Raw genomic sequence first — 15,296 nt, 5'->3', positions numbered from 1 at the left:
TTCTGATTGGTTGGTGGCGAGGTAACAGGAGGATGTTTTCAGAGTCAACATCATCAACCTTCTGGTTCCAACTGGCCTGGAGTCTATGTGCTTATGGTCAGCAGTTTCCATCTGATGGGAGTCTGGTTTCTGTAAAAACCACTTAGGAATGCAAGTCTGACATTGTTATCTATGTCCTTCAGGGAGGAACTAAAGGTCCTATGACTCTGCTATATGACTGATCCATTATTTAAATTGTTACAAGTTCTCCAGCTGGACTTCTGTTCTTTGTCTCTGCTTGCTTTCACTCCTCTGATCATTAACCTTCAAGCCAGACTTTTTGAAACTCCGGGAAGGTTCAGTGGACAAAAGTTTTTCTTTAAGCAAGAAATAGAGAACACAAAGGAGTCTGTTACCAAGAGAGCCCATCCAGGGATTGCTCCTTTTCACTCCTGAACCCTCTGCCAAAATTAGTACCCCCGGCCAATCACCCGCTGAGCGCCGGCGCCACGGTCATAAGGCTCCTCACACATCAGCGGGTAGGGAATATTTTTGACGGTGACACAGGTACAGGCGTCAGGACTCGAACTCCTGTCATAGATGAATCCAACGGGAGGGGACAGATGGGCAGGGAGGCCGCGCGTGGCCCTCTGGGAGATGTAGTTCAGCGCGCTCCGCGCGCGGTCCCGGCCCTTGGTGGTACAGCCTTCCTCCTCCATTCCATGGAACGCAGCAAAAGGAGGGCTCTGAGCCACTCAGTCTCGCCCCGGGCGGGAGCGGGGCGACCAGGGAGATGAACGGAAGTGCACGCGCCGCCCTCTGGGAGATGTAGTTCGGCGCCCGCCTACCCCGGCGCAGTAGCGGCCCGTGGCGGGCGTGGTCTTCGTCCTCCATTCCCAGAAGGAGCTCGGCGTGGGAGGGTCCCAGGGTGGGAGAAAAGGCAGAGCTCAGTATTCGAACTCCTCAGCCTAGGCCCTGGTCGGGGGCGGAGCGCGCCGGAAGACGAACGGAAGCGCACGTGCTGCCTTCTGGGAGATGTAGTTAGACGTCCCTGCGCAGGCGCAGGTTGGTTGGTGGCTGCCGTGGCCTTTGTCCTACAGTCCGGCGGGTAAGTGAGATTGAGGGTGGCTGGGGCGGCGGAGGCCGAGCCGGGAGCGGGTCCAAGGTCTTCTATGGGGCCCCGGCCCGGGTGTGTACCTAACGGCGCGCGTCTGTGTCTCGTCTCTTCTGCTGCTTTGGGCCCAGGGTGGGTCGCTGGGGGTAGTATGGGCGGGGCTGAGTGGGCGGGGCCCGGTTTGGGTAGGGGGTTGGTTGGTGGTCTCAGGGTCCGAGAGGAGGGCTTGGGGCAGGGGTTGGGTACTGGCTTTGGTGGAAGGCATTGGTGTCTCTGGCTTCGCGAGCATAGTAAGAGATTGGCTGGCCGGACCCTTCAGAGCCTGGAGCCAGCCTGACCTGCATCCCTTCCCTGTTTTGGCGGGACGTCCAGGGTTTGGAGAGTGGGTAAGGCCGAGGCCCCACCACAATGTCATCTCTGGAGCTTCACCTTCCTGAGGGACTTGTGTCTAAAGAATGAAGGTGAGGGAGAGCCAAAGCACCAGATTTTGATCCTAGCCACCTGGGACCCAGGAAACAGACTCATTGTACTAAAATCTTATTGAGCACCGACTGCATGCCAGGCACCATCCAGGCTCCTTCATTAATTCAACAACCAGGTATTTATATGTCCTGGGTGCCAGGCCCATCTTATATCCTAGAGCCCCCCAACATTGTCTCCACACTGGATGCCACAGGAGAGTCAGGGAGATGATGATAAGCCCATAAAACATCACTAAACAAGATAACTCCCATCCAGGAAACTGCAACGAAGACAACGGAGCACAAGCTGAATGGGGCATAGGCAGAGGTGCATAGGCAGGGTTGTCAAGGGACAGTACAGAGAGAAGAGAAACACGTCCTACCTTTGGCCTGACTCATTTTAGGCAATCAGCCAGGGAACGGCTTGTAAATCACTGGGAATTGGGCCGTGCATGTAGTAAATGCTAAACAGATGCTGACTGAAGCAAGAGACTTCACTCCCAGCAACAATCGCCTTCCTATGTATTCTGCTGCCTGCTGGGCTCCATTTCCAGCCGTTTTCACATTTCAATTCTCATAAGCTCTGTGCTGGGTCACCACCCTCATTTTATGAGGGAAGCTGACGCATACCATACAGTGCCCAAGACCCCCGTACTGTCTGGCCTTCTGTCACAGTAAGTCATCACCCTGGAAATCATCTGTGCAACCCAGACTGTGCTCCTTGCCCACCTGGCGGTCAGTTTTCCTGTCTGGAATGGGTAAGGAAGATTTGAGCTCATACTTCAACAGTGCCTGGAATAGCACCTGGGTGCACAGCAGGAGCTCGGGAAGTGCCAAGCTGAGGATGCTCTGCTGTTGGGTTTGGCCTGGGTGCTGAGCTCCTTCCACCTGCACACAGGGCTTCCAGGGCCTGGGGTTACTGGTCACCTATCACTTGTCCAGTCTCTCACATCCCGTTTCCCCCTAGAACTGCCTGCCGAGGAGCTGGCTGTTCCTGCAAGAGGCCCGAGGAGGAGGGAATGACCGCCGGGCTCCTCACTGCCAGGGACCCAGTGAGTACACCACCACCTCACTTTCAGGCCTCCCAGGCTCTGCCTGTGGTCCCCACCAGGCTCATTCTGCCCTCAGGGCCTCTGCCCTCACCAGGATGTGCTTTAATCAGCTCCATGTCCTCCTCCACTTCTCACCTCACCACCTCGGAGAAGACCTCCTGGATTCCCCCCTGCCCCGTGCCACCCTGGCAGATATGGTTCATCCATCCCACTGATGTGTCTGGCACTTTCTCAACACAGGGCTCTAGGTCTGTTCTCCCAGCTCACTCTCTTCCTCCAGTCACTTGGCCAACCTGTACTGAGCACTGCCAATGAGCAGGCACCGTTCCAGGCACCGTTCCAGGTACTCCAGGTAGAGGAACAGAGAGGATGAGCAGAAATCTCCGTCCCTGGGGGCTCACAGACCGTACAAGGAATGTAAACGTGCCAAGTGTTGGGCAGGGAAGTGAGGCCCAGAAGAGGGTGGACTGGGGGACCAGGCATTAACCAGTACAGCCCAGGAGGCCTCTCTGAGGAAGCGGCCCCCAAACAGACCTACGGGAAAGGAGAGGATGAGGCCAGGGCCCACAGGGAGAATGTTCCAGGTGGAGGGAACAGCATGAGTAAAGGCCTGGAGGAGGGGCCATGCCAGGCACCTGACGTGAAGACCAGGCACACGCGTGGCAGGAAGACGGAGAACCAGGTCTCCTAGGCCGGCTGCAGGGGCCTGGGGCCTTGGGAAGCAAGCAGTTCTGGCCATTTTGGCCACGTGCAAAGGCCCGGCACACAGTAGGTGCACAGTGAATGGGTGAACAATGAATGTTTGGAACTCTGGTCAGTGCTGGACACGTGTCATTCTGTTCAGCCCCCACATCAGTCCCACGAGGTGGGATGAGGAGGAGATCAAGGCACAGGCGCAAGTCATGCAACTGGGAGTGGCTGAGGCAGGCGTGAGCTCAGGACCCCTGGCCTGGCTCAGACCACCTGCCCCCTGAGGTCCCCAGTGCCCAGCACACATCCTGCTGCCGTCATGGCTCCTCCAGATCCCTGTGTGGCTGCCCAGCAGCATCCCCCCATTTTCTCCAGAGCACTGGCATCTCCTGGGGTTTTCATTTTTGCCAGCTCCCCGACCCTGCAACTAGCATACAAGCACCAGGAGGCGGGCTGTGTTTGTCCTGTTTCCACAGCCTCTGCGGTGCCCAGAACGGTGACCTGCACTCAGTAGGACTCCGCAGATAACCACTGAGCGAGACCTAATGAGTCTGGAAGGTGTGGAGCAAGCAGGGAGGGTTGATGACAGAAAATAAAACCTCCCCGGGCCCCCCAGAACAGCTGTTTGAATAGTGGGTCCTCAGGTAAACCACCCACTATGCACTGGGCCAAGGGTACACACTTCCTGTGAATTCCCTCGCTCCTCTCAACAGCCCTCAGGGAGCTCCCAGTAACTTGCACATGAGGGCAGGGAGGCGCAGTGCAGTTAAAAGACTAGTGCTGGAGTTTCAATGTCCATCATGTGGATCCAGGGCCGGCTCTTCACAGCGTCACCTCCCAGATGCCCAGTTCTGGTGGGAGGAATTCTAGCAGAGGCAGATTCTGCCTGGTAGACCAGGGTCCAGGATGTGGGCCACCTTGTGTCCCTGACTCCCGCCCACATGGCCAAAGTCTATAGACCTTGCATCTCCCCCACTAGCCATCCATAGCACTTGCTTCTGTGAGATGAAAATCCCTTTGTGGAGGCTATCTGTGCCCAAACCTCACAGGCCTTAAGGAAAATCCTAAATTCCCCACTTGATCACGGAAGAAACTGGCCTTGTTCTCTATATCTAGGAGTCTGTTTTTGTTTTATTATCTTCATTCATTCATTTTTTTAGATTCCACATATAAGAGATAAGACTCAGTATTTGTCTTTCTCTGTCTCACTTATTTCACTAAACATAGTATCCTGCAGGGCCATCCATGCCATTGCAAATGGCAAAATTTCATTTTTTTATGGCTGAGTAGTATTCCATTATGTGTGTGTGTGTGTATATTTATATATATATATATATATATATACATATATATATATATATATGGCACATCTTCTTTATCCATTCATCTGTTGATGGACACTTAGCTGCTATGAACACTGGGGTGCATGTGTCTTTTGCAATTACTGTTTTTGTTTTCTTCACATATATACCCAGGCCTGAGATTGCTGGATCATATGGTAGTTCTATTAACCCATTATCTAAATGTCCAAAGTTGAAGACTAGGAAACAGTCCTCAGGGGTCCTGCCACTGGAGACCCCCACCCATTTCATTTTCCTGGCCACTCTCCATTGGCTCTTTGTCTCCCCAGCCCCTCTTCTGTGTATTCCGGTGTCATTTATGCACAGCGTAGATTTATCTGAGTGTGCAGCCTGGCACAGGCTGGACACTCAGATATGGACACCAGTGGATGGTGCAGCTGAGGCACAGGAAGTTCCCAGCCTCCCTGGGGCTCCCTCGTGCCCCTCCCTCAGTCGCTGCTGCTGTGACATCTCAGGGGTCTTCGTTTGTCTAAGGAGGAACGGATAGGAGGATGCGAGTTCCTTGCCGGCCCAGAACTTCCATTCTGACCCCCGGGGTGTGTTTTTGTCTCACTTGTCTTTCAGGGAGGTGGTTCAGCCACATGGCCAGTAGGCGGACGCGCTGGACCCAGACTACCCAAGTTCAAATGCTGGCTCAGCCCTTTCTCCCTGGGTGATTTTGGGTGACTTCGTTGGCGTCCTCCCTGGGTGAACAGTGGTTGGATGTGATCACCCGTGGCCTGGGGTTATTAAGTGAGCGATCCACGTGCATCCTTCAGCACAATCTATGTGTTTGCTCTGAATTTTGTTTTTAAGGTTCGCAAGTTTAAAGTTCTTAATGTATCAAAACCCTGATATCTTTCATAGTGATTTCTAGGTTGATGAATTGTCTTATTTTTTTAAGGCCACACAATCCCATAATGATATTCTCATTATAAACATGTCAAGCAGCACTTATAAAGTCCCCCTTGCCCCTCAGCCCCGTCTCCCAGGCTTCCATCTACAGCTGCTGCCGCTGTCAATTCCACGCGCCTCATTTTCCTGTGTTGATGTACACACTTTCAGACAAATATTAGAATTAGAGCTTTGTTTCCTTTTACATACATAGCACTGGGCTGGCAACGTCCCACCATCCAGGATTTTTCCGTCTGGAAGGTTGTTCCCCAGCTGTGCATATCAGTCACCCCCGTCTTGTGCTTGGCTGCAGAGTTTCCAGAACCTGACCTTGGCTGCTCTGCCACGATGGGCATCGAGGCCATTACCAGGTGCCTGTTAGGACGCTGCAGCCGGGGAGCAAGGCTCTTGGGGGGAGGGGGAGACGGAGGGGAAGTGGAATTGCTCGCGTGACAAGTGTCCGTATTTTTAAAAACCTGCCAATTGTGAAAGTAATCCATGCCTGGGTACTAAGCCATCCTCTTCTCAGAAGGACCAGACTCTCTGTCCTCTTGTGTGCCTTTTACTTAACTGATTTGTCAGCTCTTTGCATGTGCTGGCCACTAATCCTTTTCCTTCCATTTATGTTGCAAATATTCATTCTGCTGTCATGGGTCCTTGAAGTGGCTTGTGAAGACTCTGTCATCTAGAAGTCATGAATTTTGATTGCTGAATGTATTATTTTCCTGTCAATTCTGTAACAAATCCTAACAAATTTAGTGGCTTAAAACCACACAATTTGTTATTTTATGGTTCTGGAGGTCAGAAGTCTGTAGTACATCTCATTGGGCTAAAATCAAGGTGTCAGCAGGGCTGTGTTCCTTCTGGCAGCTCTAAGAGAGAATCCACTTCCTTGCCTTTTCCAGCTTCTAGAGGCCTCCCACATTCCTTGGCTCCTGACCCGCTTCTGTCTTCAAAGCCAGCTTTGGCCATTTGAGTCTTCCTCACACACTATTACTGTGAGGCTGACTTTTCTGCTTCTTCCCCATTGAAAGACCCTTGTGATTATATTGGGCTCACCAGGATATTCCAGGATAATCTCCTTATTTTAAGAGCAGCGGACTAGCAACCTTAATGCCGTCTACCATCTTTTTTGTTTGTTTGTTTTGGGCTGCACCATGGCATGTGGGATCTTAGTTCCCTGACCAAGGATCGAACCCATACCCCCTGCAGTGGAAGCACAGAGTCTTAACCACTGGCCCGCCAGGGAAGTCCCATCCATCTGCCATCTTAATTCCTCCTTGCCATGTAATCCAGGGATGGTAGTGACACAATTCTGCCTACCACACTCATTTTTCTTCTTTCTGACTTTTAGTGTTTTACATTTTATTTGTGAAGACTTTCTCTACCACCCATTTATTAAATTCATGGCCTATACTTTTCCAGCTTTTTCCTTTTTTATATTCATCTCTTTAAGATTTCTGGAATTTATTTTTATTTATGGTGAGGTAGGGATCTACTGATTTTTCCCCCTAACAGAGGGCCAGTTGCCCTGGTGTGTCCATTGCTTTGAAATGCTCCCACCACCACGCTGATTTTCTACATATACATGGATCTTCATGTACTTGAATTTAATTTACACGTGAACAGATTCTTAATAAAGTCACCCAGATTCAATCCTTGGATTTGCTGCTTACTAGCTTTATAACTTTGGGCAAGACACTTAAGCTTTCCCAGTCTCTGTAAAATGTGCTCGTGGCAGCATGGACCTTCTCATGTCTTAAAGAGGGCTTTGTTTCATTCATTATATATACATCTTGGACCCATCAGGATGTTATTTTGGCCAAAGGGTGAGGCAGAGAGCCAACCTGACAGTTTCCAGATGCTCCTTCCCCGCTGCCCAGACCCAGCTGCTTCTCGGAGGGGCCACCGCGCAAGCACACTTCCTATGAACCCAACACGCCAGGACTGTCCTCCCCTTCATTGATGACACATCAGCAGCATTTCTCATTTCAAGAGACTCTTCTCCAGCAGGGTCCCAGGCCCCACAGTAAAAACCCGATCCAAATCCCCAGACCCTCCCACCCACTTGGCCAAGGCCCCCGTTCACCAGATGCTGCCACTGGCAGCCACGCTGGGGACACTGAGGACGCTCATGTGTGACGTTTCAGGAGCAAGTGACTTTTGAGGACGTGGTCGTGGAGTTCACCTGGGAGGAGTGGGGGCAGCTGGAGCCAGCCCAGAGGACCCTGTACCGAGATGTGATGCTGGAGACCTTTGGGCTCCTTGCCTCTGTGGGTGAGGCCACCCCCGTGCCCCTGATGGTCTGCCTACAGTACAGATTCTCATTTTCCTGGGATAAAAGTGGGAGTAGATCTAGGCCATAAAAGCAAATACCTTAAAAGCAAATACTTGGCCTTCAGGGACCTGTTTCAGTGCAGGGAATGTCAGTTAGGATGTTTTGGTTGCAAATGACAGACCCTAGCTAACAATGCCAGAAGCAGAAAGTCATGGGGTAAGAGGGACATACCGGGTCCCGTGACCACAGAACCCCGGGTAGACCTGGATCTTCCTATGGTGCTGTCGGGACCCCTGTGCTGCCCGCCCCCATACCCCTTTCTGCCTCCATTCGCAGACGGGCCCCTCTGAAGGTGACAAGACAGCTGAGAGGGTGCCTCTCCCAGGTTTGAGACCAGCAGAAGAGGCAGGCTCTGTGTCCCGGGCCCATAGAAGGCCCCTGGCTTGTCTTGCTTTGGCAGCCAGGTCCCCTCCAGGCTGGTCGTTGTTGCCAGCAGGCACGGGACGAAGCAGAGCTCTGATTGGCCACAGCAGGGCCGGGGATGGGGTCAGGGACTGAGTGAGGGGAGGAGGTCGCTAAGGAATGTCAGAGGCTGTTACCACACCAGGGCCTCCTCGAGCCCCAGCCACTTGGGTCCTGCAAGACTGAGGGTGCAGCGGGCAGAGGGCTGGGGAGGGTCCTGGGACACACATGCTCACTCCATGGGTTTCTCCCTGAGCAGGACACTGGCTCCCAAAGCCGGACGTCATCTCCCTGCTGGAGCACGAGGTGGAGCTGTGGGTGGTAGACAAGGGAGCCCCCCGAGGTGTGTGCACAGGTGAGATGAAAGCCCTGTAGGTCTGGGAGGAACCCATTCACCCCCCAGTTCTCTCTCCACTTCTGCCCTCAGATTCTTCAGAGCAAATTAACTACTCAGTCTTTCAGGGAACATTCACCAAGCATCCATTTTGCTGTGAGTGAGACCAAGTTCCCATCTTCACTGTAATTACATTTTTGGTGAGGGACAGGAGCACACGATAAATAGCTAAAATAATAATAATAACAGTGAACAAGATGATTACAGATTATGATGAATGCTGAGAAATGGAAGCAGGGGATGAGGCAGAGACTAGGATTGGGGCGAGGACTGAGCAGAGAGATGAGGGCTAGCCTCTCCAAGGAGGTGGTGTGTGAGCGGAAGCCTAAACCATGAGAACAATGAGACCATGAAACAATCTGGGAGGACAGAACTCCAGGCAGAGGAAACAGCAAGTACAAAGCCCCCAAGGCAGTGCAACAGCCAGCTCTTGCCATGTAACAAACACTCCAGCCTCAGTGGTTTAAACCAAAGAATCACTTATGACTCATGCATCTGTGGGCTGGTGGAGCCAGGCTGGGCTCTTCCATATGCCTGTAGGTTGGCTGGGTAGTTCTGCTCTTCATACCTCTTGTCCAGTTCCTGAGACCAGCAGGCAAGTCTGTTGGGAGTGGGAGTGTCCCGGCCCTCTGGCAACAGTCCCTGACCCTATGTAAGCAGTGGCCCATCACCAGGGCGTAAGACAGGATGGGCCAGTGTGTAGCGGGGGTTATAACAGGGTCTCCCTAGCCTTGAAAAATAACCAGTCCTTACTTAGTATATCAGCTTCGGATTGGTGCTGTGGCAAATTACCACAAACTTAGTGGCTTAAAGCAACACAAATTACCTTACAGTTCTAGAGGTCAGAAGTCCAAAATGGGTCTCCCTGGGCTACAGTAAAGTGTCAGCAGGGCAGTGTTTCTTCTGGAGGGTTTGGGAAAAATCCGTTTCCTTTCATTGTCCAGCTTCTAGAGACTGCCCACATTCCTTGACACAAGGCCTTATCCATCTTTAAAGTCAGCAGTGGCTGGTCAAGCCTTCTCACATCATGTCCCTCCTGCCTCTCTCTTTCACACTGAAGAACTCTTCTGATTACATTGGGCTCACCCTGATAAGCCAATGAGGGTAATCACAGATGATTGCTAATGTCAAATGATGAGTGGCCTAATTCCTCCTTGACATGTAAGGTAAGCACAGATTCAAAGGTTCCAGAAATGAGGATGTGTATATATTTGGGAGCCACTGTTTGGCCAGCCACATCTGGCTTGACCTTTTTTAGTTTTAGCTTTTCACTAGAGTGTAACATAAATGGGAATGGTGCCCATGTCACACCTTTAGGCCAATTCGGTGTCAGGGTGGGGACACCGAAGCCATGGCTGTGCAGAGAGGGCCAAACTGAAGGAGGAGGAGGAGCGAATGTATCCGTTTGTCCGTTCAGCGTGCCCGCTGAGCTCTGCTCTGGGCTGGAGGTGCTCCAGGCCCAGGGCATCTGTCAGCAGTCTCCCTGGATGCGAGCTCTCTCCTCAGCACCGTCTCCCACCCTCATTCTCTGTGCTCCCCCTGAAAACCCCATCCACACCCCTACACCAAGTCCCCCACCCCTGGTTATTCTCTGTGCTTCTCCTCCCTCTCCCGCTCCTTCTCTGATTTGCAAAACTCAATTTTTTTAAATGGACAAAGCCACCTGTGCCTTGGACCTTTCAAAACCATCAGTTTCATTCTTCCATCCACCCACCCAGCCACCACAAACTCTTCCTCCAGAACTGGGATTAAGGGACATTTCCATTTTTCTGTTTCTTTCAGACTTTGAAACTAGACAAACCAAACTATCAACTGTGAAGCAAGACATAACTGAAGAAATACCCAATAATGCCCTGGTAGAAAGGTTCCTGTGGGAAAGTCTGTGGAACTCCAAGGGTGAAAATGCTGAGGGCCACTGGGAACAGGGTCGCAAGAGGCCAGATAGCCATGTGGTGCAGGCTGCCTTCATGCCTGTGAAGACACTCACTCAGGAGCAGCAGCAGGGGAATGGGTTTGGGGAAAACTTGAGTCTGAGGCCTGATCTCCCAACTCAACCAATGACTCCTAAAAGGCAAGGCCCCCCCATGTGGGGAACACATGGAAAGAGGGAGAATCCGGACTCAGATACTCAACAGAAAACCTGTGCAAAAGAGAAGCCCTACAGATGTCAGGAATGTGGAAAGGCCTTTAGTCACAGCTCAGCCCTCATCGAACACCACCGAACACACACGGGAGAGAGACCTTATGAATGTCACGAATGTGGAAAAGGCTTCCGAAACAGCTCAGCGCTTACCAAACACCAGAGAATCCACACTGGTGAGAAGCCTTATAAGTGCACTCAGTGCGGGAGGACCTTCAACCAAATTGCCCCACTGATCCAGCACCAGAGAACTCATACAGGTGAGAAGCCCTACGAGTGCAGTGAATGTGGGAAATCCTTCAGTTTTAGGTCCTCCTTCAGCCAACACGAGCGGACGCACACAGGTGAGAAGCCCTACACGTGCAGTCAGTGCGGGAAGGCCTTCCGGCAGAGCATCCACCTCACCCAGCACCTGCGAATCCACACCGGGGAGAAGCCCTACCAGTGTGGAGAATGTGGCAAGGCCTTCAGCCACAGCTCATCCCTGACCAAACACCAGCGGATCCACACGGGGGAGAAGCCCTATGAGTGCCAGGCATGTGGAAAAGCCTTCACCCAGATCACACCACTGATTCAGCATCAGAGGACACACACAGGCGAGCGGCCCTACGAGTGCAGCGAGTGCGGGAAGGCCTTCAGCCAGAGCACACTCCTGACCGAGCATCGGAGGATCCACACAGGAGAGAAGCCCTACGGGTGCAACGAGTGTGGGAAAACCTTCAGTCACAGCTCATCGCTTAGCCAGCACGAGCGGACGCACACGGGTGAGAAGCCCTACTCATGCAGTCAGTGCGGGAAGGCCTTCCGGCAGAGCACACACCTCACTCAGCACCAGAGAATCCACACTGGGGAGAAGCCCTATGAGTGTAGCGAGTGCGGGAAGGCCTTCAGCCACAGCTCGTCCCTGACCAAACACCAGCGGATCCACACCGGGGAGAAGCCCTACGAGTGTAACGAGTGTGGCAGAGCCTTCAGCCAGCTTGCTCCACTCATTCAACACCAGAGGATCCACACGGGAGAGAAGCCCTATGAGTGTAACGAGTGTGGCAGGGCCTTCAGCCAGAGCTCCCTCCTCATAGAACACCAGAGGATTCACACCAAGGAGAAACCCTATGGGTGCAATGAATGTGGAAAATCCTTCAGCCACAGCTCATCGCTCAGCCAGCACGAGAGGACGCACACTGGGGAAAAGCCCTACGAGTGCCAGGATTGCGGAAAATCCTTCCGGCAGAGCACCCACCTCACTCAGCACCGGAGAATCCACACAGGAGAGAAGCCATACGAGTGCAGGGACTGTGGGAAAGCCTTCACACACAGCTCCTCCCTTACCAAGCACCAGAGAACTCATGCTGGGTAGACCCACTCCACATGTTCTGGGACCCAGCAAAGCCTTAAGCCATAGCGCATCACTTACTAGATTTGACCCAGTCATACTCCTGAGAAACAACACAAACATTATACACAAACCTTCATGCTCAGCAAACTCCCCACACCCCCACAGAGAGTTCACATTTATGGAAATGATTGTGGGAATACCGAGCTCTGGGTCATCCATCCCGGGATATCAGATCATCCAGACAGTAGGGAAGTGTGGAGTTAATCACTGTTGAGGACCTTCAGCCATGAGTGGCCACTAATGCTTCATTATAGAACCTACAAAAGAGAAATGGGAAAAAAATGTAGTGGATCTGGGGTGGCTTCTAAGGATTCACCATATTCCAAACCAGAGATTTTCAAAGTGGTGACAAATTCAGCAAATGCCTTTCATATAAAAGAACCAAAGGCAGTCAGAATTTATCATTATTGTACATTACATTCTTGGCAGGGGTTGCTTATGAATGGTGCAACTTGACTCTGATATTCCCTAAAAACAATATGGCAGAGTGTTCCAGACATGAGAGTGGCACTTTATGGAATCACCATGAATATTCAGCTGTCTCAGTACAAAATTTTCTGATTTGTGTGTAAATTCTTTGGTCAAGGTACATGGCCACCAGCCTCACAGATGTGAATGCCACATGACAAAGTATCCATGTACTATAAACAGATTTTAAAGTAGTTATATGCATTATATTGCAATAAGTTAATCTTTATATGCAATGGAATTGAAAAGATTTGTATAGGAAGACTTGAAAGGTAAAGCCACTTCCATGGAGTCTTGCAGATTCTGAGATGGCTTTTGCTGCTCTGTTCTTGCTATAAATTTTTCTACAGGACTCACAGGCATTAGAAATGCAGATGTTGCTGTTTCACAAAAAGAGGAAGATTTTTTCTTTGTTAAGCCACCATCTTATGAGCAAGAGCACACCCACATTGGAACCTTATGTTTTGCTAGATTTATCTCTTGAGAAATGGACAAGTTCATCTTTTGAACTGTTTTTTTCATTGATTCTTTATCCTGGTGTTTAATAAGCTTTTGTTTTTATAAAATTTAACTTGAAGGCAGTCTATAGTATTTCACTGAACCCTGAATCCACTAACAGCAGTCACCCTGACAACCGTGATCCTTAAACAGTGACTTGTCACCCTCACTAGAACCCATAGGTAAATTGCATTGGCTGGTTTTGGTCACTAACCATCAGTTAGGGTTATAACAATCAGTTTGACTTTTCTAATCACAATGCTAGGATATAAGCTTCCAGTTAACTTGAAATTTCTCCCTTGGGGAAACCATGTTGCAGTCTTCCAATACTGTTCCTCAGTATGCTTGTGGAATGCCCCCTCTTTTTTGGACTTAATTTCAGTCATTTAAAAACCATGTGAGAAAATCATGGCTTGCTGCGCCGCTCCCCACTCTCAGCCCCGTGCCTCGCTCCTCTCCGAACATGGCAAAAATATCCAGCCCTACAGAGACTGAACAGTGCATTGAGTTTCTGATTGCTGTTTTCCAAAAGCATGCCGGAAGGGACGGTAACAAGAGCAAACTCTCCAAGGCCGAGTTCCTTATCTTCATGAATACAGAGCTGGGTGCCTTCACAAAGAACCAGAAGGACCCTAGTGTCCTTGACCGCATGATGAAGAAACTGGACCTCGACTCTGATGGGCAGCTAGATTTCCGAGAATTTCTTTTTTTTTTTTTTCTTTTTGCGGTATGTGGGCCTCTCACTGTTGTGGCCTCTCCCGTTGCGGAGCACAGGCTCCGGATGCGCAGGCCCAGCGGCCATGGCTCACGGGCCCAGCCGCTCCGCGGCATATGGGATCCTCCCAGACCGGGGCACAAACCCGTATCCCCTGCATTGGCAGGCGGACTCTTAACCACTGCGCCACCAGGGAGGCCCCCGAGAATTTCTTAATCGTATTGGTGGCCTGGCCGTAGCTTGCCATGACTCCTTTGTTAAGTCTACCTCCTCCCAGAGGAAAATCAGAGGAGCCTTTGGGCCTGGGCTGCGGCCCCACCCCCTTTCCTTCAGCCTCCCATGTATCATCTACCCCTCACAGCCCACACATACCCTGAGCCAGGCACACCCACCACCCCATGCAGGCCACTCCTGCTGGTAGTAATAAAACAATATTGTTTTTTAAAGCCCACACTGGAGAGTCAGTAAATTCGTGCAAGGGAGGGAGATGACAGGGAGGAATATAAATTGGATGGATGGAAACAGTAACCAGAAGTTGCAAAGTAAAGAGTAAAAATGCATCTTGGGTGTATACATAATCATGACTAATGATAGCAACATTATCATCTCTAAATTACTCAAACTGATGGAGAGACGTCACTTATTGTTCACTCATTAAATGTCTATACACCCCTACTATGGGCACTGTCATACACTCTGAGGATACAGCAATACAGACAAGGTCCTGCCTTCACTGAGGTTACCTTCTAGTGTGTGTGTGTGTGTGTGGAACAATAAGTGAATAAAGAACTATGAGAGTGAAAAAAAAACACTTAAGAAAATCGGTAAATAGTGCATAGCAGCACTCTCCAATACACACAACGTAAGCCCCATTGGTACCTTTTAAATATATTGTAATAGTCCCATTTAAAAAGAAGAAACAGGTGAAATTAGTTTACTATTTGTCCCTATATATCCCAAATGTTACCACTTTGACATGTTGTTTATATAAAAAAATCACAATTGAGATATTTTGCTTTCTTTTTATACTATGTCTTTGAAATCCAGTGTGTGTTTTACATTCACAGTACATTTTAACTTGCTGTAGCCACATTTCAAGTGCTCACTTGCCACATGTAGCCAGCGAGTGGCTGTACAGGACAGGGCAGCTCAATAGCCTTGGTCCTGTGGTCAGGTGTTCTGTCCTCCCTCCCTTTATTACATGTATCCTCTTCCCTTTCCCTGTGCTTCTATCCTTGTGTAGCTCCTTGTCCTCAAGGAAATTAGACGTGCTGGGAAGAGCAGCATCAAAGTCAGTCAGAATAGAGAGAAGGAGACAAGGTGAAGATTGGCCAGAGATAACACCTGCATTATTATGTGGTGGATTGGGAGGTGGGAGGGGTCTCACATTAGGAGCCTCTGCACTTGTGGTTTGT

At 50.6% G+C, this 15,296-nt stretch overlaps 3 protein-coding genes across 3 annotated transcripts; all 3 read left to right on the top strand.

The window, feature by feature from the left end:
* Positions 1 to 772: 772 nt before the first annotated feature.
* Positions 773 to 10,898, top strand: LOC132480542 (zinc finger protein 135-like). Its single transcript, XM_060084777.1, has 5 exons — positions 773 to 807; positions 1,039 to 1,087; positions 7,681 to 7,807; positions 8,530 to 8,625; positions 10,800 to 10,898. Exons 1-5 carry the CDS (start codon positions 773 to 775, stop codon positions 10,853 to 10,855), a joined length of 363 nt encoding a protein of 120 aa, XP_059940760.1. The 3' UTR covers positions 10,856 to 10,898.
* LOC132480145 (zinc finger protein 135) lies at positions 10,892 to 12,182 on the top strand. Its single transcript, XM_060084083.1, has 2 exons — positions 10,892 to 10,980; positions 11,108 to 12,182. The coding sequence occupies exons 1-2, from the start codon at positions 10,913 to 10,915 to the stop codon at positions 12,159 to 12,161; spliced, it is 1,122 nt and encodes a 373-aa protein (XP_059940066.1). The 5' UTR covers positions 10,892 to 10,912; the 3' UTR covers positions 12,162 to 12,182.
* Positions 12,183 to 13,547: 1,365 nt separating this feature from the next.
* On the top strand, positions 13,548 to 14,832 carry LOC132480153 (protein S100-A11-like). Its single transcript, XM_060084090.1, has 2 exons — positions 13,548 to 13,859; positions 14,083 to 14,832. Exons 1-2 carry the CDS (start codon positions 13,630 to 13,632, stop codon positions 14,300 to 14,302), a joined length of 450 nt encoding a protein of 149 aa, XP_059940073.1. The 5' UTR covers positions 13,548 to 13,629; the 3' UTR covers positions 14,303 to 14,832.
* The last annotated feature ends 464 nt before the right edge of the window (positions 14,833 to 15,296 follow it).

This window comes from Mesoplodon densirostris, chromosome 19, assembly GCF_025265405.1.
Source record: "Mesoplodon densirostris isolate mMesDen1 chromosome 19, mMesDen1 primary haplotype, whole genome shotgun sequence".
In the NCBI taxonomy this organism is placed as follows: domain Eukaryota; kingdom Metazoa; phylum Chordata; class Mammalia; order Artiodactyla; family Ziphiidae; genus Mesoplodon; species Mesoplodon densirostris.
The sequence above is the reverse complement of the archived record's forward strand: the minus strand, read 5'-3'. Positions and strand labels throughout refer to the sequence as shown.